We start from the raw sequence: 27,629 nt of genomic DNA on the forward strand, positions 1-27,629 counted from the left end.
TGGTGTATTCTATGTTTGTTTTTAACCTTAAAACAAGCAAGTCATGCGAACCGAGTTCGAATTTGACGAATTATTTTGAAAACAATTAAATGTAATAGATATGAAAACCCCTTAAACTTAAGATGAAGACAGAATAATCAAGTGCACAAATGATAAGAGACAACCTCAAACCTAAGATGAAGACTAATAATCGAGTGATTGGAATATTTTTTTATTGTGAATATGACAGATTTATTAGTTTAGCAATATGCCCCACAGCGCCTATCATTAATTCTCTAATTTCCATTGGTGTCTGGTTGTGTGTTTTTCTTCGTTTTCGGTCTGTTTTGTGGCCCATCGAAAGGTGAGCGAGACACAAATTAATTAAAACAGACAAAGAACCCATGCTACTGTCCATTGACCAATCGTCCATGGCCATTGTTGTTGGTCTGCTGCGAAATCGCAGCTGTTTGGGCTTCCAAGTGGGTATGGCGGTAATTAACGGCTTGGCGGGATCGGGAATGGGAAAGGAGATGGAGATGGATTTTGAGTGGAATATGGAGAACGCCTACGTTCCTTCGACCAGCTGCAAATCATTTGGGCCGCATTCATCATACGGGCGGGGCCTAATGTTTGCTTTTGATGTGCGCGCCTTTCGCAGTAATTAATTGTTTCTTCTTGGCAATGCGCCGGTATTGTCGGTATTGAAAGTGATTTTGGGCGCCAGGCATCTGGGCAAGATTAATGGTTCGGGTCGATTTAAACGGCTCCCTGTGGCTCGAGCCGCGATTGAGTTTAAACCGTTTAATAGTAGACAGTAGACAGCAACACAAATGGGCACTCACCTGTCCACCGATATGCAGCACAGGTGCAGTATGCTCGCCGTGGAAAAGTAAACATCCAGGCTGTTGTACACGTTGCACATGAACGGCCCGAACATCCACTTTCCGCCGGACAGTTCCACGGAGGCGTTGAATGTCATCGCACAGAGGGCCACCAGCATGTCGGCCATCGCCAGCGACACAACAAAGTAATTGGTTATCACCCTGTGAACGAAACAGAAGCCCAAGAGTTGGTCAGTGGTACGATGTGTGTGTGTGTTTGAGTCGGATTTTCCGGGATTCCCACATTTCTAAACACTCGTCACGGGAGCAACCACGCCAAACGAATGGCATATGGCATGCATCATACGTGCTGAGTCCGGTGGTTTTAGCACTTTGACTCTACCACTGGCTAAACATTGCACTGCCCTCCATTTTCATTTTCATTTCCATTTCCGTTTCCGCCCACCGAAGCACCGGGTGGGCCATCGGTATGCAGCAATTTCCTTGGCTGTCATAAGTCATCCGACTCACCAGGCAGCTGCCACCTTCAGCTGGAAGCCACTGCCATGTGAAGTTATTATCTTGTCTCCAAGGCAGACGCATTAGGTTGCATTAGGTTGCATCTCGATTGTTTATTTACCTACTCATTTTTATTGGAATATTAATATGAGAGATTCTTATTTTTAGGTTACTACTTGATTTGTCCTCTTAAAATGCTTAAGACAATTTTCTAGCCATTTCGGTTAGCAAATTCTCTTTTTTAAAATAAAATGCATCCTTTGCTTGATAAATCATAAAATTATAACTCTGGATTTATATTGAGTAGAAAATTCTTAAATAAATATTTGTTTATCAAATTCTGTTTAAATGGGTTATCAATTTTAAATTAAAAAAAGCTCTATTAAACCCCAAGAATTCTGTGCTGCTTAAAAGAAGCACTGAATGTTTCTTGTATCAAAAAAAATATTTTCATAAAAAAAAGTTCTTTATTTATTTTTGAGCTTAAGGTTTTTGCACTTATAACAAGTCTTTGTTTTTAAGTTTTTAATATCATTTATTATTATCTAATGGTTATTAAAAAAAAGTAATGCATTTTCAAGTGTGATTGTACTTAAATTTTAAAAAAATTAGCAATTATTACAAACTTTTGCCAACTTAATTATTGTATTATTTTTCTGGAATGACTGCATAATAGGAAACATTTTTTTTTATTTTGAAAAGCCTACAAATGATTAAAATGTTTTTAATTGTGCAGTTAAAAGTGCGTAAAAAAATATGTTTTTATTTCCTAAATCTTGACTCAAGTGTTCCTTTCCTTTCTTAAGGTACTGCTTTATATTGTAATACCTTAACGCGATCATATATTGCGAACCGGTTATGTTCTATAATAAGGTAATAAACGATAATCTGAGCACTTTAAGCTGCTTTGGTTGGATAATAAACTCCTTAATCAACGTCTACCCGCGCTGCGAAGGCATAAACGTTGAGCAACATTAAACGGATGCCGTGGGGCGGAGCAGGGGGCGTGGCAGAGGGGCGCAGGGGCGTAGGGCGGGGGTCTCGAGCCCTGCGCTCAATGGTATGCTACACTTATTTGCACTGCACTCTAGGGCGTCCTGTCATCGCAAGGTTGTCATGGCAGCGATGAGCTTGTGTGTCGCATTTAACTTCGTTTTGTGCTTTATTATTCCACTTGTCGCTCATTTAAATTACAATTATTACGCTGGCAAAAAGGTTTTGCCCTGCGACACCCTACTCTAAATGTACAGATATATGTTTGCCATTTGTATTGTCGTGCGATCTTTGCGGCAAAGACCGTCAATTAAGCCCGGACAAAAGTAATTGGATGTAAAGACTCACCGCAGCTTTCGATTGCGCTGCACTGAAATGATGACCAACGCATTGCCCAGGACTGCGGCCAGGATAATTGACGAGAAGATAAAGCCTTTGAGCAGCAGCAGCGATAGATCCAGCCAGCTCTCCTCCAGCTCCTCGTGGTTCTCCACGACAATGTCACTGGCATTGGCCGTGATGTTGGCCGTGATGTTTGGGCCAACTGTTGCAAGGAACTCAAATGGGGACTCCGAGGACGGAAAGGACGAAAAGGAGCTTGACGAGGTGGCTGTTAATGATAGCGAAGTCAACGAGGCATTCACAAACTGCGATGTTATGGGCAAACTGGTCGTAGTCGTCGTCGTTGTGGATGTTGTTGTGGCAATGTGGCTAGTTAATGTTGCAGGCTGCAGGTTGCCGTCCGTTGTTGCTGTTGCGCCACTACCTGCGATGAACGCTGCAATCGATTTGCTCAGCCTGCTTGATGTTGCTGCCGTTGATGTGGCTGTCATGGGCAATGTCATTGTCGTGGCCAAAAGGTCAGCGACGTTAACCCCGGGCATCTCTTCAATTTCGGACGCTGATTGAAACGCAGCTCATTCAAGTTGCTGCCCCAATGCTTTTTCGCTGTACCTGTGGTTTATCTTTGCCCCGGTTGCTGCGCGTAATTTAAAACGCGCGTAATTGCAATCTGCAATGCAAACAAGGCGGCCAAAGTTCGCCGTCATCCTGGCTGCCTCAGGTGCTCTGTGCTTCGAGTGTTTGCTCACAGCACCGACCGGGCTGCACTCCATCTGCCAATCTTCCACAGGTAGCCTCTCCGCTCGAATATGCTCGTTGGCAATGGCAAAAAGTCGAGATCCGTGCTTCGATTCAGCACTCAAGCGGGCAACAGTCGGCGACACGGGATCTGCAAATGAATAAATAAATAATTTATGAAACAACCGGAGAGTGTGAGGCTGTGAAACTGCATGAGGCTGTGAAACTGCATGAAACTGGCTAAATGAAAATGCTAACTGTTGCCGCCAGGGAGAATTTTTATGCGCATATACACAATTCAGGGGCCATAAACCCCATTGTCCATTGTCCATTGTCCATTTCCCATTATCCATTTCCCATTGAAGGGCATATTGATTTGCCGGGGCACAGTAAATGCTACGCATATCCTTTTGCCATGAAGCACTGTCAGATATCTGTCCGTTGGCTGCCACTTCAACTTTCCTCCACAACATTAAAATAACAGAAATATATTGCGTATACGCAGTGTGAGCGCTTGGCATGCATCTGCTTTTGCATATCCCCAGCGACAGACGACGACTGCAGTGCCGTCAAGTGCTGACACTTGGGGGGAAAAATGCCATATAGACAAGTTGTTGCTTTAAAAGCGAGATTAAAGCGAGATTATCGCCGCAGCTAGTGCTTGTGCAGAATGAAAACTCACACTGTGCTTTTCGCTGGCTATAAGTTAAACAAAAGAACGTCCATAATCTGCGGTAATCTGTACGTTTATATTATTTTAAAGCTTTTTGCGACTCAATTTGGCCGTAAAAAAGCTAGCGCATCATCAGCAATAGCTAAAAACGAGCTTTCACTTTGGTCCGCACATTGAATTGATGCTGAATCGTCCTTGGCACTCACATAAATCGCTGGCTACAAGTTTTTATCCCACTTGTGTGGCGAGTAGTTGCTTTTCCTAGCCCCCCTCCTTCTTCGTTTTGATTTCAATATTTTTAAGGATTTTTATATATTTACACATAACCTTGCCGAGTCGATTGCATCGCAGCTCCCTGCATTGTCCTTGAGCTGACGACTCGACTTGTTTACCCAGTCCGGTTTCCGCTATCCCGATTGCCAACTAAATGCCATAATGCTCGGCTTTGAGCCGGATAAAAACCACATCAGTGCTCTCCATCCTCGTTGGCTTATAAATTTCACAAGCCATGAGGACCATTATTTATTGGTCGCTGGACTGCCAAAGTCCCTAACCACCACTATGCGACTTAATTATTGCCATCGCGTAAAGTTTACAAAGCCGCCGCTCGGCATCCGGCACTGGGGTTCTGCCTAAGCGCAAACGTCAACAGAGCTGGCTCTGTGTGGGTCAATGGGAAGTGCCCACAGGACTCCTCCGCAGCACTCCTAAGCAGGACTCCTCCCCAAGACCAACCGAGTCCAGGTCGAGTGGGCGGGGTGCAAAGTGCAAACTTCAAAGTGCCGCGTGCGACCAGGACACGACTAATTCAATTAAATCCCTTCGCCCGGCCTTATCCTGGCCAAAGGGGGGCATTAGCTGGCGCACCATTTGAGTACTTAACTCCTCCGGAGCATTAGCAAACTGATAAAGCGAGCGAGAGCAAATAATTGATTCACTGGCAAAAACGAAAGGCAAACACTGAAGCCAGCAACTTATTGAAAGTCCCTTTGGCTTCTTAGCTAATTCATCACTGAGCAAGTGGATTTTCCTGGCCATCAACTCAATTTGATAGATGAACCTAAAATCTCAAATTATAAATGAACAAGAACTAACTTTCAGAGTTTGTTTCTATTTCGTATTGTTATTTATTTCATTAAAATACAAAATAGTTATTTTTAATCCTTTATTCAGAGCACATTATATTGGAAATGGTGCCCTATGGCATAAGTTGACGGACAAAATATTTACCACCGAGATTACAGAAAATGTTTGCCGAATGTTTTTGTGGCCAAATTAATTAAACGTTGAACATTGTATTCCGCCGAGAATAAATACATTTCGAATTAGTTGTTCTAAAGAGTAGTGATGGGAAATGCCAAATTATATTTTGATATTTATATTTTAATTTTCATTGTCCTTTTTGCCAGATAAGCTCTAAGCTTTGAAAATAAAAATTGGGAGGTGAAAGTGAAATATAAGATGAAAATGAAGCTGTCCAATTAGTTACTCTGTATAATCTGTTGATAGATTACAGTGAAACTGCTGCGCAAGGTAATCCCCCTCAGTTTTGGTTTTGTCAAATTACATTTTTCGCAACTTTATGGTTGTTTGTTGTTTGTTTGTTTTCTTTTCAAGGATACATTTTCAGCAGTTGGCAAATAGATAAATCCTTCAGGGCCCTGGCTGGAAAAGAGGTCGCCCGACATTGAGTTACTAAATAAATAAATGGCAGCTGGGCAGTTGGGGCTCCTCAGGTCGAGAGTTCGTCCCTGGTCGTGTCCGGGTCATGTTTGTGTAAATTAGTGGCACAAATAAACACTCGGCCAGCAGCTGCAACAGATGCATGGACTGGCCGAATCTAGAAAAAAAAACATTCGATTGATGGATTGTTGATGTCTGAACAGGGGCCGAGCTTAGTTAATTGAAAATCCTGGTGATTTGCAGCCCTCTGTTATTGAAACCCGACCAAGTGTGCCGAGCTTATATCTTCCGGGGCGTTTAACGAATTCGATTCGACTGACTTGTTGACCCATTCTTAGTTGACAGTTGTGAATCTGACTTTAAACGCCTGCTGACAGGCTTCTTGTCAGCACAGGTGTGCAAGCTGTTTGGCCAACAAATTGAACCTAATGCGGCTCACGGATGGCATTTAAATAAGCCAGCAGCGGAGCAAGCACCAAGCCTTTCCCATCTGGGAAACAGGCCCCAAGCCGGGATACATTGTGAAGACAACTGTCAACATTTAAATAAGATTGATCGATTGGCAGCGTCAACGGCATTGACATTGCTGCGTCGTGGGCGTTGGCCCTAATGCTCTCGCCCTCTGGGGCGAGACGGACTTTCACGCGCTTTGATTTCCATTAAACAGGATGCCCACGGCTCAGCTGGGTTGCACAGCGAAAAACTTCCTTTCTTTCCTAAGTTGTCATGCAAATATATTGGTAGCTTATATTAATAATATATTAACCTTAACACTAACCTTTAAAGAAAGATTTAGAAATTTTCTAATCGGAAAATGTTTTTTTTATAATTTATAAATTTTTTTCCTTAGTTTGTGGATTACTTGACATTCAACTTGCTTTTTAATATAGTTAGTCAACATTTTTTTTTAAATCACAGAAATATTATTTTTGGCAAAGCTATAAGCTGTATTTAAATTTAAAGCCAATATCAGCAATGTTATAAAAGCTTTTAAACTAAATACGCGAAGGTATATAAAATCAACTGTGTATAATGAAAATAGGCTCATATTGCCTCACTTTTAACAATTTAACCATGTGCCTTAAATCTACAGCTTCTGGCTGTCACTTATGTCACTTATCAGCGTGCAAGCATTAAATATTTAAATTAAGCCGCCATAATTAAACATTTTAAGGCTTATCGTCGTAGACCTGTACCAGTCATCGTGTACTCTGATTGATAGGCCTACAAATATGAGCTTAATATTTTCGAAACGACCAAAAAATATGTGTTTGATTGTTGAGGCATTTTTTTTCTCCTACTGCAAGCTGCACAATTAGCTTGCCAATTTGAAGCCCAGTCGCTAGATCCCGTTTAACACTCGCTCTGTGTGCGACAAATTGGTGGCGCTTCCGTTTGGGATTTGCTGCTTGATTCGCTTGTTTACGCTGACCAGCGGGCAGCTTTTGGGCAGCCTGTTGCCGTTGCCGGCATTAGGGTGCATAACAAATCACTTAGCGCCCGTCCATCAGGGACCCAATCAAGCTGGCATGGGGCCGTTCGCTTTTGGCTATAAAACTTGCGGATCGCCACGCTGCTGGCATCAGTTGTCGTTGTCCCATAGCTGCAAAGCGCAACGCGGTCCCAGCCAAACGACTAGAGTCAAAAGGTCCAGAGAGTCCAGTGCTTCGGGAGTGTCCTGTCCGGGGAGACCACTCGCTCGTAAACACTAAGCCACACCACACCACACCACACCACAAAAGTTATGTGTGGTCCCAGTTATTGCACTCTGCTGCTAATCGCGGCATCCTGTTACGTCCTCGTGGTCTGCAGTCAGGCCAAGGCCTTGCAGGTGAGTCCCGCCTCGTTTATATCCCACCGAAATGGCAATGGGAGTGGGGCCAAGGAAGCGCCACTTAATTAGTGCTATTTGCCCAGGCACAAGCTCAGCCGCATAGAGCGATAATTTCCAACGGCTGCGCTAACGTTCTTGAATGTTATGAACGGAAATTTCGGGGCGAAAAGTTTTTTTTCCCTTTGCCATGCGTTTGTGCTACCATTTTGTGGCAGCTTCATTTCCACTCTGTCAACGGCATTTGGGATGCTACCAATTAGGTTGCAGATGCTGCAAGTTTTTGCCAGCAGAAAATCGATGCGCATCCAATTAACATTACGTGTGCAGTGGCAGCCACAGGGCGTATACGTATTAGGTACTTAATTCTCACCGCTAATTAAAATAACTCAGTATAAGTGTGTTGCAATGCAAGACAATAATTAACCAAAAGACCATAATTATTTGAAACTTATCACAGGTCATATCCAATCCGATTTTGAGATCATTTTCTTTAGGTAAAATGCATTAACAACATTTTGGTTCAATGACACGTAACCGCTCAGAGCACCTTTTTAAATTATGCACTTAAAAAAAATAATATAATATTGTCATTAATGTGTCTTTTACTAAAGTACTAAAAATACGGTTCATTTCTTTTGTTGTTTCAAAAGATCAAATAAAGTAAAATAATAAATGATAATAAATTGATATTCGTGACTGCATATTATCGTTTTTATAATTATTAAGGTTCGAATTCATTTGAGACAATGATAATTTATTGGTGTTAGATATTTGGCTTGTGTAAGGATAAAAAGGTTTACTTGTTGTAAAAATAAGTAAAATTATTTTTAGTAAAGCATTACAACTTTCATTTAAAGTTGAACGTTTTTATATCTTCTTAAAATAAAAATGAAACATTAATTATTGATATTCGATATTTATATTTATAATAAGTTACAAATTTGGCTTAATGACATTTTTTCTGTGTGTAATCTTAAACGCTCTGCCAAATAAAGGCTTAATATCAAGTATACGCCCACGTACACCCGCTTAGAGTGAGCGTTTATGGGCGAATTGCGATTTACAAGCCGATTTCAGGTGTTGGCATTTCAATCTACATTGAGTTGTCTAATCAAGCGGCAAACGCTGCCAGCCAGGCTGTAAATTGAAACAATAAAGTGCTTGACTCGCACATTCGCAGACACCCGTCCACAAAGACACCCACCCAAATACACCCAATAGCGGGTTGGTAAGTCGGCTTTGAGTGTGCAGCACACGTACGAGTATGAGCATAAATAGGCGGCATAAAAATAACTTAACACGTGTCGACAGTTTGGCGGCCCGGGCCTCCCTTCCAAAAAAAAACAAAAAAAAACAAAAAACGGCCTCCAAGGAAATATCTCAAATATTTAGCTCCCTTTTTTCATACCTCTTGTGGGCTGCTTTTGCTTTTGCTCTGCTTTGTGGCACTTTATTTGTGCAGGGCACGAGCAAACTGGATTTGGCAAATCACATCAGGGCAGGCTCTGCCAGAGGATCATCATCATCAACTTCAGCGGCGGCGGCGGCTTCCGTGAGTGAAGCCCGTCAGAAACGCGCCATGGGCGAATACAAAGAGCTGACCGACATCATTGATGAGCTGGAGGAGAATAGCCTGGCCCAGAAAGCGAGTGCCACTATACCAATGGCCGCCGTGCCGACGCAGGGCCAGGAATTCGATTTGGACAGCATGCCGCCACTGACCTACTACCTGCTGCTGCAGAAGCTGCGACAGTGTAAGTTGCCGCCGGGCACAAGGCGCGTATACGCAACGCTAGCTGGAGATGGACGCGTGCTGAAATGTGAACGAAATATCCGGAACCCGAAGCACGTTCACATTCACGCCACCATCTCCATTGCTTTGCCGTACTTTATCCATAAGATTTTCTTAATTTTCGCAGAGAGAAAAAATTAATAAATATGCATGCCATTTGCCTTCATTATTTTTTATTCTATTTAAATATCCACAATTATTTATTTCACAAAAAATCAAAACGCTTTTAAATATTTTGGAATCTTCTGTAATCATATAAAATATTTTGTAGCATACTTATTGGCCACTCTTTATGAGGACTTTTAAACGATAGTGTTTTGGCTTCCAAGCTTTATTTTTTTATGATTTATCTAAGTCAAATGTGTTGATTGAAAAAGTCATCAGTTTTTGACCAAGCTCTGCTACATTTCTCCACCCTGTTTCCACAGTGCAGAGCACTGGTGAATCTGCTTAAGGCTTGCGGTCGTGCTAATATTTTTCTTATTTTGATAATATTATTGTGTACTTGTATATTTATTTTAGAATTTATGAAATGAAATGAATTCTTAACATTTGGATATACAAAAAAACTATACAATGACTGTTGAATAAGTGCAAATCAATTTGAAAATACTTATTGAAATTTATTTTTAAATTTGAATTTCTGAAATGCCGCATTTAAAACTTGCTTGTATTTTAATTTAAATATTTTTCTCGGTTCTGTTTCAACAGTGCAGAGCAGTGGTGAGCCCGCTTATCGCGTGCGGACGCCGCGCCTTGGCCGCAGCATTGACTTTCAGCGGCTCCTGGACGCCGAGGGAGCGGGCATGGGAATGGCGGGCAGCGAGGAGGCCACTGGCGGCCAGTTCATGCAGCGCATGATAAAGAAATCGGTGCCGTTCAAGCCCCGCCTCGGCAAACGTGCTCAAGTGTGCGGCGGCGATTGAGTCACGACAGCGACAACGACAACGACAAGGACGCGACGACATGGCACGGAAAACGGAAACCGGACGGAGGACGATCCCAGGACAAGGTTGAGGCCAGGCAACTGGCCCTCTAGCTAACTTAACCCCCTTAATGGCCAGCTGAATTCGACGCGACGCAAAAATAATCCACATATGCATAGTGAATGACTTGTAACCAGCGCTATAACCCTGTTTTGAGAGGAACTAATGATTTGTATATATAGTACATGTATTTATTATTAATTTGAATAAAGTGCAGCCCCCAAAAGTTTTGTTTACTCGCGACGCGACGAATTTGCAAACCAAATGAGCCGGGAATTAAATAAACAATGTAATTTCATTTACGATTCCAACGCTGACGATCTCTTTCCATGGTAAAATTATTGCAAAAATTCATAACCAGTGAAAGGGCGCGTAAATTGGAAAAGTGCGGCCAGTACTGCATCCATTGCCACAATCTCACCCATGAGCGTTGGTCATGGCAACTGCATTCGGGCCATTTGTGCGCTTTGACTGATACAATATCTCAGTTCCCGATGCTCCATCAAAATCCGGTGCCACACTTTTGGCCAGCCAAAAGCTGCTGGTTTTATTCGGCCTGATGAAGCATAAAAATATTTGGTGGCGAATGCAATGAATGCCGACTTGGTATCCATGTCATGAATGTATTTCCAATTGAAAACTTTAATTTAAAGTACCTACTGTGGCTTTGAAATTTTCCATACAATTTTTATATTTATTTATAAAAAATTACATCCTGCTGCGCGTAATGAGAATATCAGACATTAAAGTAGACTCGCTATGTGTGCTCTTTTTGTTTGATCATTTTTATGTTTTCAGAACTATTACAATCGTTTTTTTCTGTAGAATTCTGTATATAGAATAAAAAGTGTAAACAAAAATACCAGCAACGAGTAAATTAAAGTTTTCTGGAAATTCCAATTGCAATACCAACAAGTGAAGCCTTGAACAAATATTTGATTTTCCTTTTAATTATTTTATTTTTCCACTTATCCTGACAGATGTTTAATGCTCGAAACATGTAATAAATTAAAACGAAAAGTCATTTAATTCAGTTCCCCTTCCTAACTTGGGCTGACGCAGCTGTTTTTACAGCCTCAGCAGATGGAAGTTTTCGCAACTCATTAGAAACTTGCCACTTGCCAATTAGTTGGTTTAACCAGGCATGGTCCATTCGCTCCAGTAGCCGAGATCCACAAGCCTAGTTTCCGCCAGCGCCAATTATTGACCCCAGGTGGTTGGGGAAGTTAGCCATGTTACTCCCAGCCAAAGGATTTAGACTCGCATGCATCCTGGCATGGATCATACTGTACATCACGTAGCCGGAAATGTAAGGAGCATATTTATAGAACACCGGATATATATCTGCCTGAATCGTGCTTAAATTGCGATAATGGGCACACAGGCCAGACCCCGAAGGAGATATTGAAATATTATAACTGCAAAATGGTAATAAATTTATCTCCACCTCTTGGGGAAAATGAACCAAATAAAAAAAGAAAAAGAAAAAATCGAGCAGGAGCTCGCGAGCCAGACACGCACATGAAGGCATGCACTCTAAAAAATCAAGTATTTGCATTCCTAACAGCAAATCCCTAGGACAATTGATAAGCAAATACATTTGTGAACAAAAAGTCATACATTTATAATAGTAAACAAATTATTATTATGGTTTCTTAATAATTTTTTTGGAAATTTAATTTAAATAATTATATTTATAGCATTTTTTTTAAAACCATTTATATACTGACAATATATGTTCGTGGATACCATCAATATTTTTGAATGTAGGATGTAGATGGTTATCATCTCAAATGTCATTTTATTTTTTCGAAACTTATTTTAAAAGGATATTTTAGAGAATTTTATTTCAACCGTTTATATACTGAGAATAGAGGTTCGCGGCTTCCATTTATATTTTGAATGTATAAAAGGCCGGGAAACGGCAGAAAGTTGGCCTGATAGCGGGCGTAGATTTACGGTCGGTTTGTTGTGTAAGGTTAAACTACCTTAACATCAGCTGGCTTCCTGTCTGCGAGGGCGTGGTAGGACCTCACTCCTCCTCCCCCAAGTTGCTCCCTATCTGGTTTAAATATGTGTATGCATATGTGCAAAATGATAAGTTGATTGTGGCTAAGTGCGCGCGTGTGCGTGCAAGGCGAAATCACTTTGCCTGATTAAACTACGCCATTCTGGTTCAAACATTTGTTTGCCAGCCTGCGGGATGTCTGTCTGACTGTCTGACTGTCTGTCTGTCCGCCTGGCTCACTCACCTTGGCCAAATGCGAGCTCCGCCATTAAGGTGAATTGTTAAAAATGTCTGCTAATATGGCGGGCATCTCAAAGTTCGCAGTTTCGCAGTTTCGCAGCATCGACTGCAACCCTTATTTATGGCGAAGCAACCGACTGATTTAAATTGATGGCCCCATTCACCCCTTCTGCGGGCGTGGCACTCACTTAATCAAATTTCAGCCAAGCCGAAAAAAGCCTTCAAATTGGCTTTGTGTGTGCCTTGGCCACAAAAGTGGGCAAGATTATTTATGTGCCTGGTATTGTGTTTGCGGGCACTTTGATGTTGAGCACACCTGCATAATGGCAGCGACTCTATCGCAGCTCTGTCATCAAATATTAATTAGTAGGGACTTCCGACCCTTCGAAGTGATTGATAACTCCTGATTATCCGTTCTTCCTTGAGTGACTTACTTACTTACTTACTAACTAAGGAAATGGACAGGCAGTTGAATTCTATACCATAGTTGATCCACATAGCTGTCAATAAAGGCTCTCTAATTTCTCAAGGCTGCTGCTCAAGCAACGAGTTGTGAAAGTAAAATATCATAATTATCGTCAAGTATCCACAAGCCAACAAAAAGTAATTATAAACTTTTCGTATAATCTTTGTTTAGCAAAGAAATCCATACAAATTTCCTTTTTAAGTTCTTTTTCACTTGTAAATTTAAAAATATTTGTCCAACATTTATGGGATTTCTAAAGTCCTCCGCCCACTGCCAACTATTTCGTTTCGGGCTGATAAACTTTTCATACAGTTCTTGCTATTTCTTTGCTTCCAAAGTACACGAAGTAGTCCTCGACTCTGACCCGCAGCCAAATACCCAAAGTTCGGAGGGATTGGAGGCATCTCTGCCAGAGTGGGAAGCACGGAGAGCACTTGGCTATAAATCCGGTGACGGACAGGTGGGCGACGCCTCTTTTGGTTTAGCCAACTAAAGCTGCAACCTTTATTTTTTCTTTTTTCGTTTTGTTGATTGGGGGCATTTCCATGCACATGTTCTTGTTGCCACTGCAATTTTTGCTGCCCTTGCATGGCATCGGGAATTTAGAAATTGCACATGCAGCAGCCACATTACCACACACACACCCAACGCCGAATAGCCATTCCAACACAATGCTCCTGCTACTGCTACTGCTGCTGCTGCTGCTGCAATTGAGGCCTTCCGAGAAGCACGAGGTCACCCAGGGAGCATAAAAGCGACCGAAAAGCAATCGAAAATCCAGTTTTTGGCAATACGCGTCAAGGCCCCGTCGGCAATGGCAGTGGCAGTGGCTGTGGCAGTGGTAGTGGCTTTGACATGGCCGCTGACGGTGGCACTGACATTGGCATTTGAAAATCCCAGCCCTGCAACCCTAATCCCCTAATCCCTGCAAGCATTTTTTCGCAGTCTGACTTCCCTGAGTCAAACTTTTACAATGTGTTGCAGTAGTTGATGGTGGATGTGTGACATGTGAAGTTGTTTATCAAAATCTTTATTTACCAATGTCAAACTCTCACTGCCAAAATTATTCCAATTTGACTGAAAACGTGTCTAAATATATCAGTTACAAATGGCAATCAATTTTATTATTGTTTGAAAAAGTTGGTCATGTAAAGTTTATATTTAAATTTTGCTTTACTAACTACTAAACCTGTCTAAAATTATGAACTTAAAATATATTTAGTCTTTGAAATTTCATTTAATTTTTATTAAGCTTTACCAATGTTAAACTCCCACTGCCATTATTGCAGTTCAAAAAAAAAATGTGTCTAAATATGACAGTTACAAATGGCTATAAATACTATTATAGTTTGAAAAAGTTGGCATGTCAATCTTATAATTATACTTTGCTATACTTCTTTTTAAACACTTGTCCGAAAATAATGAACTAGAACTATTTTTAGCATTTGAAATTTCATTTAATATTTATTGAACTGTAACTGAAAGTTTGTAAAGTTTTTTATCAAAATCTTTATTAACCAATTTCAAACTCTTACTGCCAAAATAATTGCAATTACAATAAAAATATGTCTTAATATGTCAGTTATAAATGGCTATAAATTCTATTATTGTTTGAGAAAGTTGGTCATATAAAGCTTATATTTATTCTTTGGTTTACTACTTTATAGACAGCTGAACAATGAACTGTAGCGGAAAGTTAATGAAAGTGTCCTTTTTTTAAAACCTTTGAAAAGGAACTAGTTTTATTTATAGCAATAGCTACATATTACATACTTTGAATTGAACTTAAATTAAAAATTATACTATAGCAGCTATTCAGATAAGTAATCAACAAAGTAGCTTGCTGGATTTTCCACCCTTAACTAGCTGCTACCATGTGTTTAACTTTGTCGTCTCTAAATTATACTTTGATCCCACGGCTAAGTAGTTTTGCGTTAAAAACTTCATTTGCGCCATAGACATATTTGAGTTATGAAAGTTGAAAGTTCTTGGTGTTTAATAAAGTTTTGCCGTTAAATGCCATACAATTTTGTTTTACTTACGCAAAGTTTGACTTAGAGAAGTTCGACTGTAGGTGCAGGTTGCTGTGTCAGAGTGAACACTTTGTTCCGTTGATTTTTATTTAATATGCGAGTGACTCGGCAGGATTACTGGCATGACCAGCCCCAACAATCCACGCATGACTGAGCTGTTGCTTTGTTGTTTCCTTCGAACCGCAGTCATCATCTCATCCATCAATTTGCCTATGACATCCAGGCTGATGTGGCAAGTTTGCCGGCACTCTCTGGCCTTTCGTTTTCGTTTAATTACTGTCAATTAGACAAATATTGTGGTGCCTGCCATATAATCAAATTACATGCCACATCAGGATGGTCGGCTGGCCAGCTTAAATGTATGTAACGTGTGTTACATATGTACCTAGTGACGCGCCAGCAATCAGATAATCGTTCGGCCCCAGACCGATTCCAATAAACTGGCGCCACAAGGATGCGACGGTGTCCTTGAGGAGCAAGAGCTCGAAAGGAAGTCGCTTTCAATTACGCCATTTTACCCGGTAGCCATCCTGGCGTGACTTTTCCTGCCGCTGCCACTGCCACTGCCAATGCCACGGCCACTTCTGGAGCTGCTGCCCAGCGAGACTGACTGACAGACTGACAGGCGGGGCGTGGGCATCATCGGTGTTGGGTTATAAATATTTGTTCGATTTCATTTGGCCAGCCAACCAGTCAGCCAGCTAGTCAGCCAGCTAGTCAGCCAGCTAGTCAGCCAGCGTGCCAGTTCCCCAGTGGAAATCTGTTTCGTGCGCCGCCTGCTTAATATAAATACAAATCAAATGCGCCCTCCCGGCGGCCATTAATTGTACCGTGAATTCGTGCATCGCAAAGAGTTTTCCTGCCCCACATTTCCCCCTGGGAGCAAGTGGCGTGCCAAGTTTGTTGCCCCAGGCCGCTTGCTCCGGGGCAGTAATGAAAAAATTAAATGAAACAGCACGCAAAGCGGCTGCCTGACCGTGTGTTTGCTTAAGCTAAGCTAATGAATTAAAGATACAAGTGTGTTAAAACCCAAAAAGTATGTGGTTCAAGTTTGAGACACAAGATAACGAGCACACCTTAATTTTATATCAATCATGAAAGTTTATTTTTCGTTGCAAATGTTTGTCAAGTAGAAATGCCGGATTTTAGTCAATTTTTTGAGAATTGTTTTTTCGAAAACTTAGAAAGGGGTTACATCATAAGAATTACATAAAATCGCTTCGATTTTCCAAACCAATTTTGTACGCAGATTTTTGAAGACTAAATCAGCAAGACTTTAAAGATATCGCACTTCGGAATCGGATGTTTATAGGAAAAGTTATGCAATTAAAACGGCAAAATTTTGGTCAGTTTTCTAAGAACTGGTTTTTAGAAAATTTAGAAACGGGTTACATCATAATAATTACAAAAAATCGCTCCGATACTGCAAACCAAGTTTTAAATGCAGATTTTTAGAGACTAAAGCCACAGGACTCTAAAGATATAGCATTTCATGATCGGATGCCTGTAAGAAATGTTATGAAATATAACTGCAGCGGAAATTTAAAAAAGGGTAACATCATAAATATTAAAAAAAAAACCCCGATATAGTAAACAAAATTTTAAGCGCAGGTTTTTAGAGACTTAAATTGTTTTCTAGAATCCTGCTACTAAAATTAATAAAATTCCTGAATCATTTAAAAGTCATATTATGTATCCTTATTTATTTCTAATTAGTTTCAGTAAAAAATGGCATACCAATCTAGGCCGACAAGTGATTTAAAAATAAACTGACTGCAAATGTATAATTCAAGTGCAGCTGATGTGGAAAATTCAGTGAATGCAAAACGCATGGAAAAGTGCATTGAGCACTTGACTGGATTGCGTGATATTGTTAAATTCCATTGCACAACCACTCTGGCACTTGGCACTGAACTTCATGGATTTATTGATAGATGACCCTGCCATTGGGGCGAGCTTTGTTAACGGACATTCATAATTGACGGTCTATTGCTCGTTTCCTGCTCGGCAGTCCGCCATTCGATTGCCCATTTAGAAATAATTATAATAAATTGCTAGCATGTACAGCCACTTGGGGAGAAGTGACAGGAGCAGATTGCGGGCTTAGCAGTGGGTGTTTGCGAAACACACACGCTCCCGTTGGTAATTAACATTTTAGCTGATTTCGGCCTGGTTTTGGTTAACATTTTCGGTTGTCATATCTTCCATTTATGCCTCACCGCGGCAAAGGTCGCGGTGATGATGCAAGGCAATTATGACGTGATTATGACGTTGGCCACATGCAAATGAGCATTCGACGCGTCGGCTTCCTGGCCCTGGGGTCGTTTTCTGACTTTTAATTGCTCTTGTGCGAGTCGATGGGTCACTTCCGTTGGCCCCAGCTAGCTGCATGTGGGTGTGGCCGATGGGCGGTGGGCGTGGCATTATGACCAACACGGTTGGCCATTTCGGTTGAATATTGACAGCTGCAAAGTTGGGGGGGCGGGTGGTAAATGAGCAGCACCCAGCAGAAAGCGCTTAAAGTGTCAACTTTAAAACGCTCAGCTAATTGCACTCAACGTCCGGAATAAACTACGGACCAAATTTGTTGCACTTAATGAGCAAATTTACAAAACATTTGAGCGCAATTACCGGCCAATTTAAGTTAAATGAACTGTTTCTGATGTTTCACTCTCCTTTTTTCTGCTGCCCCAAAATTATTTATAAGGCCAAAGAAAAAACTCAGACGACGCTGATGAGGCAAATGAAGGGAAAAAAGGAGCATAATCTCTGAGGAGGAAAAAAAACGACAGCTAACTGGATTAGCGTGATTATGTACATACATTTTGTACAGTCTTGCAGAATAATTACTTCATTAGCCTTTGAATTGTCCATAATTTATGAAAAATTCACAAGTTTTAAACGATGAATTTTATGAATTGCTTAAATTTCTTTCCAAATCGTGCAGTCATTTAATTTCATTTTACGACTTAGTTTGGAAGTCTTTTATCTTATGAACTTTTAAGTAGTTATCATCGAAGTTTGATCTTTGATAGTTCTAACTTTTATCTTACAACTTTAATGACTTTTCGAAGAAAACTTTGAAACTGGAATTAATGTCAATAATATTTTTTTGAACTGTAGTAAAGTGCTTTATTCTTTTACTTTGTTTACTTTACTTTAGAGTTATCCTTAACCTTTGTTTAAACATGTATACTGAAAATAGATTTAAATAAATCGATGTATTTCCCATAATTTATTTTTATTTACTGCTGCCTTAACTATCCCCTAAATGTAACTTTTTGAATTATATTTATTTTCCTCCCCTTTTGAAAGGGAACATCAATTTTACCTCCGAGCAAAGTTTTGTATTTTGCTTTGTTTCATTCGGCTTTAGCGAAAGTTTATAATGTAGTAATCGTGCCTCCTAAAACATAAATATATGCATAAATATACGCATTGCGAAGAGAAGATAAGTGGGGTAACTGGCTGCCGAGTTGGGAAAGTGGCTTTGGGGCTAGTTTTCATTGCTGGCACTTGATGGCTGTTTTATTGATTTGTTGTTGCAAACTTTTCCTTTTACATGGCTCGAATTTATGGCCCCAACATCAACAAACAAATGGGACCGAGAGACCCTGAAAACGCCGCCAAAAATTTGCATTCACCCGAGCCAAGGCTGCTGTAGTTTGTTTTTTTCCTCAACTGGCGCTGTTTGCTTGGTGTTTTTCATTATTCCATTTTGTTATTCACATTTTGCGCCACAAAAATGTTGACCAGCGAATTTAAACAGCGTACGCCCATTCACTTGCCGTTCCTTTGATATTAACGATCTCCCCTCTGCATATAATGTTCATATATTCTCATTTTCTGCGTTTGTAATGCGACGGCGAAGACAAAACACATTAGCATAAAACGCTTGAGAAGCAATTCCGTGCACTGTGCAAAAAAGCGTGCTGTGGGAATTGTTTGAAGCGTTTTCCACAGCGTGGAAATTGCTGTGGCAGCGGCACGCATCAAAACCGCACGCGCTAATTAAAAGAAATAACCAAACAAAAAACTATGAAAACAAATGGGAATGTTGAATGGCGAGCGGCAGGGACTGTGTTGTGTTTGCCAGCGCAAATTACTCATACGCCGCTTGGCACGTGCGCCTGGCCGGCCAATTGTTTTTAATTAATTTTTATGACCTTAAACTTTACTCCATGTCCTGTGTGTCAAGGCGGCCCGTGGCTGACTCATTATTAAAAATAGAAAGCAATTAGATTTGTTAACCAAAAAGGGCCAAACAATGACCACTAAAAAGGGTTTGGAATATCTCGCTTTTCACTCAAGTTCCATTTGGCCAAAGTGTTGGCAGTGGCCACTCCAAAAGGGCTAAAGGACAAGGGAAATGGAAAAGTCAATATGGGAGAACCATCGAAGCGTTAACGGTGACAGACAAGGCCGTGTTCGAGATCGAGGATGGGTCCTTGGCCAGCTTCATTAAACTTTTACTCACCCACTCCCATACCCACTTCCACACCCACTTCCAGCCCCACACATTGTCGCTGGCCGACAACTATTGCAACAAATATGAAGGCCATAAATGGCTGTGCCACAAAATGTCACGTGCTCACCGCGTAGGCGGACATTTGCTGTTCTGGCCAATGTAGCAAAATCATGGCTAAGGTCCGGTCAAAAAGGGCTTTAAACCTATACACCCCGGACAACTTTCATAAATACAGCCAGCAGCTGCCAAGCAAACACTCATAGTTATTGGATCACATGTGATTTGACAGCACTTCAAAATAAGCTCAAAAGTATGCTGCAAATATTGGTTTTCGACTTTCTTGACAAGCAAACGTTTTTTTACGGGAAAAATCGTAGTAGCACTAAATTTTAATATATTTCTATTACTTCCCAGGTTTTTTGTGTTAATGTGTTATTAATAAAGTCCTTGTTTAATTAAAAATCCTGAATAAAAAAATGTTAAGTTTAAAATAAGGAAGAAGAATACTAAAAACTGTAAAGTAATTTGCGCCAACCTTTGGCCCCATTACCATCTATTTCACCTAACCCAACAGCCTTTCGCCATCCGGCAATGACATGTTTCGCTGGCTACTGGGACTGGTTGCTTTTTAATCTGTTTCCCTTTTCCGGGCTGATTTTTATTTTTCCAGTCGCTGCCGTTGTTGCCAGGCGAACGCCTCGTCAGAGGCTTATAAAAAATGTAGACAAGAGCGGCCAAGTGCCGTGCGCTGATGCCCGGGGCAATTGGGCAACGCATTATGTCGTAGATTATGGCTTATGCATTATTTATGTGGGTCAGTCGACTAGCGCCGGAACGGCCTTTAATTGGATCGCAAGTGGACCTTAATGTGCAGTCTGCCGACGTCCTTCCAGCAGCTAGTTCTAAGACGCTCGAATATTTCACTCACAGCCCGCGGCCTGGAGGACCAGTAATTTTCCCGTGTGTAATTCTGGCTTAATGTTTATGGGCGAGTTCAGAAATTAATTTTTTTTAGGAGATTAAGTCAGCTTTAGAAAATTATATTCCCAAAATATCAGATAAATGGTAAAGTTTAAGCCAGAAAACATATTTTTTCAAAGTATCAAATAAATGTAGCTTTCGTTTTTGAATGCCATTTTTGTTAAAAGCAACCCTAAGGCTCAACATCTGCCATAAATTACAGATATTAGACATTAGAATTCTCATACCTAAGCCATATTATATTAACAACATCAAATCAAACATAAAAACAAGAACTTGCAGTAAGTTGATTTTTATAAGTAATTGTTAAAAAAATAAAGCTATGTCGATTTTATCGATCCTATGACAGCTTTACGATTTCTTTGTCTGATTTAAAAAAAATGTTAGCCGTTAATGAAGAATATTTTAGAGTATGTTTTGTAAATAAATAAAAAAAAATAAATGTAGCTTTCGTTTTTGAATTATTTTTTGTGTTACAGCTGCCGTTAGAAAGATGACTAGTTTCGGTTACTTTGAGCCAAGTTTTATACAGTACGAAAAAAGGTAAGGAAATCAAAAAAATTATAATATTACTACGTAAAAATAAACGTTAAAAGTTTTATACTTTAACGTTTATGGAAATTCTTTAAATTGTCTATAATTTTAGAGATTGAAAAAGTAATTTATTCGTTTCCGGAGGCCTATTTAAAATTAAGGTCCGTAAACTAATTACCCGCTGGCAGCCATTAAAATTAATTTTTCGCTTGCAAATTTATCCAGAGTTAACTCGGCGTACAGTGAATTTTTTGGTGAAATAGAGAGGAATTTCGCGTGTGGAATGCTTACACACAACTGGCCAAAAAAGTGGGTGGAAAAACAAGTGAGTTGCAGCTACAACAATTGGCGCCGTGCCAAGGTGCTCCACTGCCAGTTGCATGGGAGGAAAAGTGGAGGGAAAGCGTAGGAAAGTGGGTCTGTGACGTGGCCTAATGGTATTGAAAGGCGGACATGGACACGGGCATGGGCACTACAACGGCCAACAGAGAGAGCTGCACGCATATTAACACAGCTCCCTGCCCACGCCCAAAGGTCCAGAAAAAAGAGAGAGAGAGCCAGCGTTTTACTCAATGAATCATGGCCAACAGCTGATTTATATTTGTGAGCCAAGAGCAAGAGTGTGTGCGTGTGTGTTGGCAGCGATTGGTGTCCTTGAAACTGTTCAAGTACGCTCGACAAGTGCGCCAAGTGTCTCATTGTGCATTTCTCTGTGTGTGCGAAGGCCACTGCCAGTGGCAGCGGCAAGGCAATGCCATTAGGACCTGGCCGTAACGCAACGGACGATGGCCTCATCCGCATCCGCATCTCCATAACCAAAGCCATCCTCGGGCGCAGCCATGTCCCTCGGTCCCATCCCTTGTCCCGGCTGAATGGGCAGGAAGACAAAAGTCCAAGCCACTGCAGATAATTGACAACGAGCTGCTGAAAATCAATTGAGTGACTTTGCATGTACGACTTCACCCCCGGGCATACCACTCACTATTGTTAACGCTGTTGCGGTTGTTGTAGTGTCCAATGTCAGTGCTGACCACGTTTGGATGGGCAAAACAAAAATGACACAAGAATTGACATGTTTTTGTTAACATAAATTAATTGGATGGTGAATAAGTCAAGTTAAGACAGCGGATATTTTTAGAGGTAAACATTTTCTATATAAAAACTTGGTTACTTAAGAATTCTAAGAATTCCAAGCTCTGAATTCAGCTCAAATCGACTTCAGAATATTATCTTAAGACAACTATTAAAGACTATAGACAAAAATTGTTATTAAGATAGATTTTTTAACAAAGGTATATTTTATTGTCATAAGAATCTTCTAGTATTTTAGAGTTAGAATAATTTTGTTGGTCTGTGGGTGATTTTAAACACGGGGTTTGCAGATAAACACAATTAAAGTTTTGTAAAGAAGTGCAAACAGCTTGTCTTCTTTGATGTCAAGAATTATACACCTAAATGAAAGTTTTGTTTAAATACCCATTAGCCCCTATACATTTCCGTTCCATTTCTATGCCGAAATGTCTAAAACTGTAGTCCACATAAGTTCTATTGTATTACTTTCGTTTAATTAACTTAATTCTTATTGTATTGAGAAATTTGTTATACCCAATAGTTTAAAATTAATGCAACAACAGTTTAGTTTCTGCGACAAATTTTTTTTGGGTGTATATTTTATTTTATTTTTATTTTATTTGTATAATTATTATTAAGTGTGCAAATAATATAATATCACCAAAAGATCACATGTGAAAAAGCTTTTAAACTATTTGTGTCAATGAAACCAAAACCTGACTCATTTGAGTAATGTTCCCTAATAAAAAAAAAAACAGAAAAGTAAGTCTGTTAAATGCCCACAGGCTGAAAAAAAGGCTGATTCGTCTACACTGGCATCGGTTGCCATGGGACATTGTTCGCTGGGGCAATACATTGGCACAAAGCGGAAAGCGCGCCAAAACTGAATGAAATCTCGCCGCAAATGTCGTTGGCATCTTTCGAACGTTCGCATTTACTGAGTTACTGAGTAACTGGGTCTGCATCTATATTTGCTCCGCCTGCTGTTGCGGCTTTTGTGGCCCACTGCCGGCTGGTTTCACTTAACCAGCGGGGTACACACTGAGTCCCAGACTCAGGTGTTCTTGGCCAGGTGGCAAAATTGGGAAAAGTGGGAAATGTGGGCGTGGCCATGGGATCGCATTGTTTGGCGCCGTAGGCCTGGGGTAAACGTAAACGTAAACACGCTGGGCACAGACGGCGTGTCGCTTGCTCTCTTTGCTGTTTGATTAACGTTTTAACGATTTGCGCAAACAATTGCGGCAGTAACAGTAGCAGCAATCACTAACAAGGAGCAACATATACGCGGATTACCACTTGTGGGCTTTGCATGTTTTCACAGCCAACTGAAGGATGTGCTGATATTATTCCCCGCCTTAGCAAAACAATTTTCGATGTTTGCTCAAGCACAAGGGAGAAAATTGTTTTGTTTTATTAAGTTTTTATTTTTTGTTTCGAAGGGAAATATATTTGCCAGAGGAAAACATGAAAAAACGACAGGGGGGCTTAACTGTGAGATACCCAGAACTCAGTAAAACGCTACAAGCAATAATTCTAAAAATACCCTAACGAAAAACATTTTGATATTGTCACTATAGTGAACCAAAAATATGTAAGAAGATTTGCCTAATTTGGAAAAAATTTTATATTATTTCTTTTATATTAAATTAATGCATTTTTTAACTATCTATATGCTTCAGATATATAAAATATAAATTATTGGCACAATAATATTTTTTAGCTGTGTTATTTTATTTGCTGTTTTGGGGTTTAAATTCACTAACAATGTTTATAACATTCATTACATTCGCTGTTTACTTAAGGTACAAACTGCCATTTAATTTGCAATTAGTTACATAATCGGAATTTAATTGTTTATTTAATATCCCAGGAACTTGCAAAGTTAATAATAATTGAATTTATCTTATTTTCTTTTTGAGTTTTAAATTGCATTTTATTGGCTTTGCGTTGAATGTACAAAATAAACGTGTATGTGTTAAAATACTACGGAAAACATTTTCTCATTTTTGTAATCATAGTTATAGAGTTCTGAATTAAATTGGATTATAGATATTTCAGGAATTTCAATTCACCTCTAATCCATTGAAAAGTTTAATAATTAAATATTTAATTTATTTTCTCCTGTCATTTTAAGTTTTTTAATCTATTTATGGGCTAAACGTTGATTGTAATATGTACACTAGGGACCAAGTTAAACAATTTAAGGCATTGTAAAAGCCTTCTTGGCTGGCTAACAAAGATTTAAACGAAAACCATATACCCTTGAGAAAGTGCGCTGCATGTAATTTCAAGAAGTGCTCAAATAGAATGTTTCTCGCAATATTAAGTGGAATGTTTTCCCCGGGAAAAACTTTATTTGCCTTCTTGCGTAAATTGAATTCCATTTGATATGCACATTTAGAATTTGCACTTATTGTTTAAATGCATTTAATTGCAGTCCCTGTGATTTGGGTTGGGTATAACTTAATTAGGCTGATTAATTGAAGTGCCCGTGCGGGGGGAAGCGTATTTTGCTATAAACTTTATCTGGAAGCTTTACTATTGTGACGGCTAAGGTTTCTGCGACATCTCCAAGGATTTTGCTTATTTTACTTTCCTTGGGCAGAGAGATCGGCGCTGCTGGTAATCAATAGTGGCTTCATTATGACGGTCTATTTGCTGAGTGTACCCAGTTAGCTAACTAGCTTCGGGTTCCGTTTCTAGTACTTTGCATAACTGAAGCAACTGGGCGACGGCATTGGCAATGGCAATGGCAAAAGGGCGGCAAAGTGGGACTGCACTTGGGCTTATTGCCTACGCGCAGCTAGCAGCCATTTCAACCATTGTTGACTTGTTTGCAAATTGGTTTCACCAGCTGAATTCTTCGAACCATGTCCTTCGCATTCGCTTCTGTCGCTGGCATATCCCGGCTGCCTTCATTTCAAATTACTTCGTTGCGTAAATTAGGTGGCCCATCCCCCCCACTTCTTTCCCGCCTGTTGACATTCCACCACGAACACTCGCGTTCGCGGCAAATGTGTGTGTATTTTTCATCTTCTTTGTAGTACAAAATTTGATTTTGGTTTTGTTGAACGCGGCTAATTTCATTTTGTCAGACCTCGACCTCGCACTTGTACTCCGCCGATCCATGCCCCACTGAAATTCTAATGCTGAGTGATGTGGCAGGCCTAATTTCATTAAAAACGGTGCAAAAAGGGAACGAAAAAAGCCAAATGCTTAACAGATTTCTGCCAAAGACAAAGGAATGTGCCAAAAAAAAAAAAAAAAAAAAAAAACAAGTAGCAACCCAGCTCATTTTTAACTTTCTCTGCGCTTTATTTAACTTTAACCTTTTTTTTAAGGGTCTATGTGTGTGTATGAGGGCTCCTTAATTAGAAGCCATTTTCACTGGCGGCACTCAATATCATACCATCATCTCCATCCCCTTCCAATCTAATGAGCCTGGGCCTGATTCGGATTCAGATTTTGATGTTGATTTCTTTGGCTGTTCTCGCCTCTTCGCTGCTAAACATAATCAGGGTTCAATAAACACAACCCCAAGTGGGGATGCTGCCAGGTTCTATGAACTTGCCGCCTGAAATGCAAATCAACAGCTTAAAATTTAATTTAGGCGTTAGCAATGTAAATAAACTGGGGGCCCGAGGAGGAGTAAGTTCCCATTCCCCGCGAGATGCTGTGTACTTAGGAGCAGCTCGCCTGGGTGACCATTTATGATTTGGGCCTTGTCCCAAATTCAATTCCGAAACATTTGGTTAACTTTGTTAAAAAGTCGAAATTAAAATAAGGCAAAAAGTCGTTGTACTGGGTAAGAAAACGTTACAAAAAAGAAAGTATGTTGACCGCATTGAGGCTGATTTTTTTTGTGTGCTGGCTACCACGCAGACCGCAACTAAGTTAAAGTTGCGTATCCGCCGCGTGTTGCAATATAAATTGAAAGAAAATAAGAAAAATAAAGTAAAAAAGAAAAGCAAAGAAAGTAACTTTCGCTCTCACTCAGTCTAGCATTTTTCATTATTCTCGTTTCTTTTTCGGCCAAGACGTACAAATTGCACGGCTCAAAGGGAAGTTGATGAGCTCGCGAAGTTGGCCATAAATTTCGTTGAAGAATGATTTCATTTTGTGCCCGGCACTGGCGACACGTTAATCTGCAGCGACTGGAGCGTCGCCGCTGGCGACTCCCAAAGGGCGAGTCCCGGGCCCGGAGTCGACTCTATTGAACCCACATACAAAATCAATAATAGCATAAATAATATACGTGTAGAGTTCTGTGGGTACGGCGAGTGAAAAAAGGAACGCCTGAGAGACAAAGGCCTAGGCCGACGAGGCAAGGCCCATAAGCCGTCGAAGGACCCGGGCAAAGAGAGTCCTAGTCCACGCTCTCGTCCTTCCGCACCCGCCCGACACATGCCTGACACCAGCACAAAAACGAAAGCTAAGCCAAAAAAAATTGGGAAGGATCCAGGGCAGGAGCGGTAGACACGAACCTTTAACTAACACACAAAAGGCTTTCTCAACGGTCTCTAAAGTTGCAGGCTACCCACCAGTGGCATGACAAAAAAACGTGCGCACCGAATATATTTGGTACTCACAAGTTAAAATTTCAAAAGCTTACAGTTAACGCTGATATTGTGTGCCTCTAAAAATTATTTGTATTTTGTTCCATTCTCTCGATTTCAAGGTAAACTAAGTAGGCTTAAAGCTGTAAAATTAATTAAGTTTCTTTGCTTTGAAACGACTTAAATAATTATATTGTATATTGCTCTAATATTTTATTTATAAAATTATATTTTATTTTTATATCTTAGTGTAAAGACTTAAAGTTGCCCTCAGAGTCATTTAAATTAAAATCAACTCAAAAGGCATACAATTTAATTCTTTTCCTAAAAAATGTCATAATTTATGTCTGCCATTTTAGTCCATTGTTTATTTGTTTCAGTGTAGTGTAGAGTAAAGTAAGAGGTCCTGCAATGCCGTGAGGGGATGGCTGAGCGGGAGTAGGGCGAGTGCAAAGTAAACATGTCGAATGAAGGATACTTAAGCAGCTCTGGAAAGAGGGTCGCCCGAAAAGTTGACTCACTGCTGAGTGTACTCGTTTGTTGAGTGACTTTGAACTGGCTGTGGGCTATTTTTCAGCGATTTGTTTTCCTTAGTCCTTAATATGCACAGAATGCTCTTGCGGAAATTTACCCTCTTGACTTGAAGGTCTTAGTTCAAAGGTTAAAGGGTGCAAGAATTTTACTCTTTTTCCCTTAAGATATTTAGGGTTGGCAGTTAATAGACACTAACTTTGGTTTATTAATGCTTTAAAACTTTAACTTAGTTTTACATATACCTCATCCAAATTTAAAATATAATTCAATAAAGAGAAAGAGATGAACTACAAATTATTCTTTGATGGTTTTAGTACTAAAATGTTAAAAGATGTAAAGATATAAAATTTAGAAACTCAAGTCTTGGTGAAATAA

At 40.2% G+C, this 27,629-nt stretch overlaps 2 protein-coding genes across 5 annotated transcripts in view; one reads left to right on the forward strand and one right to left on the reverse strand.

Moving 5' to 3' along the window:
- LOC128252315 (octopamine receptor beta-3R) overlaps positions 1–27,629 on the reverse strand; it is a 43,371-nt gene that overhangs the window by 9,742 nt on the left and 6,000 nt on the right. For 2 of the 4 annotated variants that reach the window (XM_052979949.1, XM_052979952.1), the window contains exons 2-3: positions 2,664–3,546; positions 825–1,025 (exon numbers count right to left, since the gene is read on the reverse strand). In XM_052979949.1, the coding sequence (XP_052835909.1) occupies positions 825–1,025; positions 2,664–3,199 (737 nt within the window). In that variant the 5' untranslated portion in view covers positions 3,200–3,546. Of the gene's footprint in view, positions 1–824; positions 1,026–2,663; positions 3,547–12,615; positions 12,741–15,119; positions 15,414–27,629 lie in introns of those variants that run through there. The other 2 variants (XM_052979950.1, XM_052979951.1) reach the window with 2 other exon arrangements.
- LOC128252333 (protein hugin) lies at positions 7,321–10,680 on the forward strand. The gene is made up of 3 exons (XM_052979977.1): positions 7,321–7,582; positions 9,048–9,339; positions 10,089–10,680. Exons 1-3 carry the CDS (start codon positions 7,496–7,498, stop codon positions 10,301–10,303), a joined length of 594 nt encoding a protein of 197 aa, XP_052835937.1. The 5' UTR covers positions 7,321–7,495; the 3' UTR covers positions 10,304–10,680.

This window comes from Drosophila gunungcola, chromosome 3R, assembly GCF_025200985.1.
Source record: "Drosophila gunungcola strain Sukarami chromosome 3R, Dgunungcola_SK_2, whole genome shotgun sequence".
Classification (NCBI taxonomy): Eukaryota; Metazoa; Arthropoda; class Insecta; order Diptera; family Drosophilidae; genus Drosophila; species Drosophila gunungcola.

Excerpts from the sequence above, each read along its gene's own strand:
- LOC128252333 (XM_052979977.1), top strand. The coding sequence starts at position 7,496 with ATGTGTGGTCCCAGTTATTGCACTCTGCTGCTAATCGCGGCATCCTGT. Across the intron at positions 7,583-9,047 it reads GTCAGGCCAAGGCCTTGCAG|GGCACGAGCAAACTGGATTT; the intron begins GTGAGTCCCGCC and ends TTATTTGTGCAG. Across the intron at positions 9,340-10,088 it reads GCTGCAGAAGCTGCGACAGT|TGCAGAGCAGTGGTGAGCCC; the intron begins GTAAGTTGCCGC and ends CTGTTTCAACAG.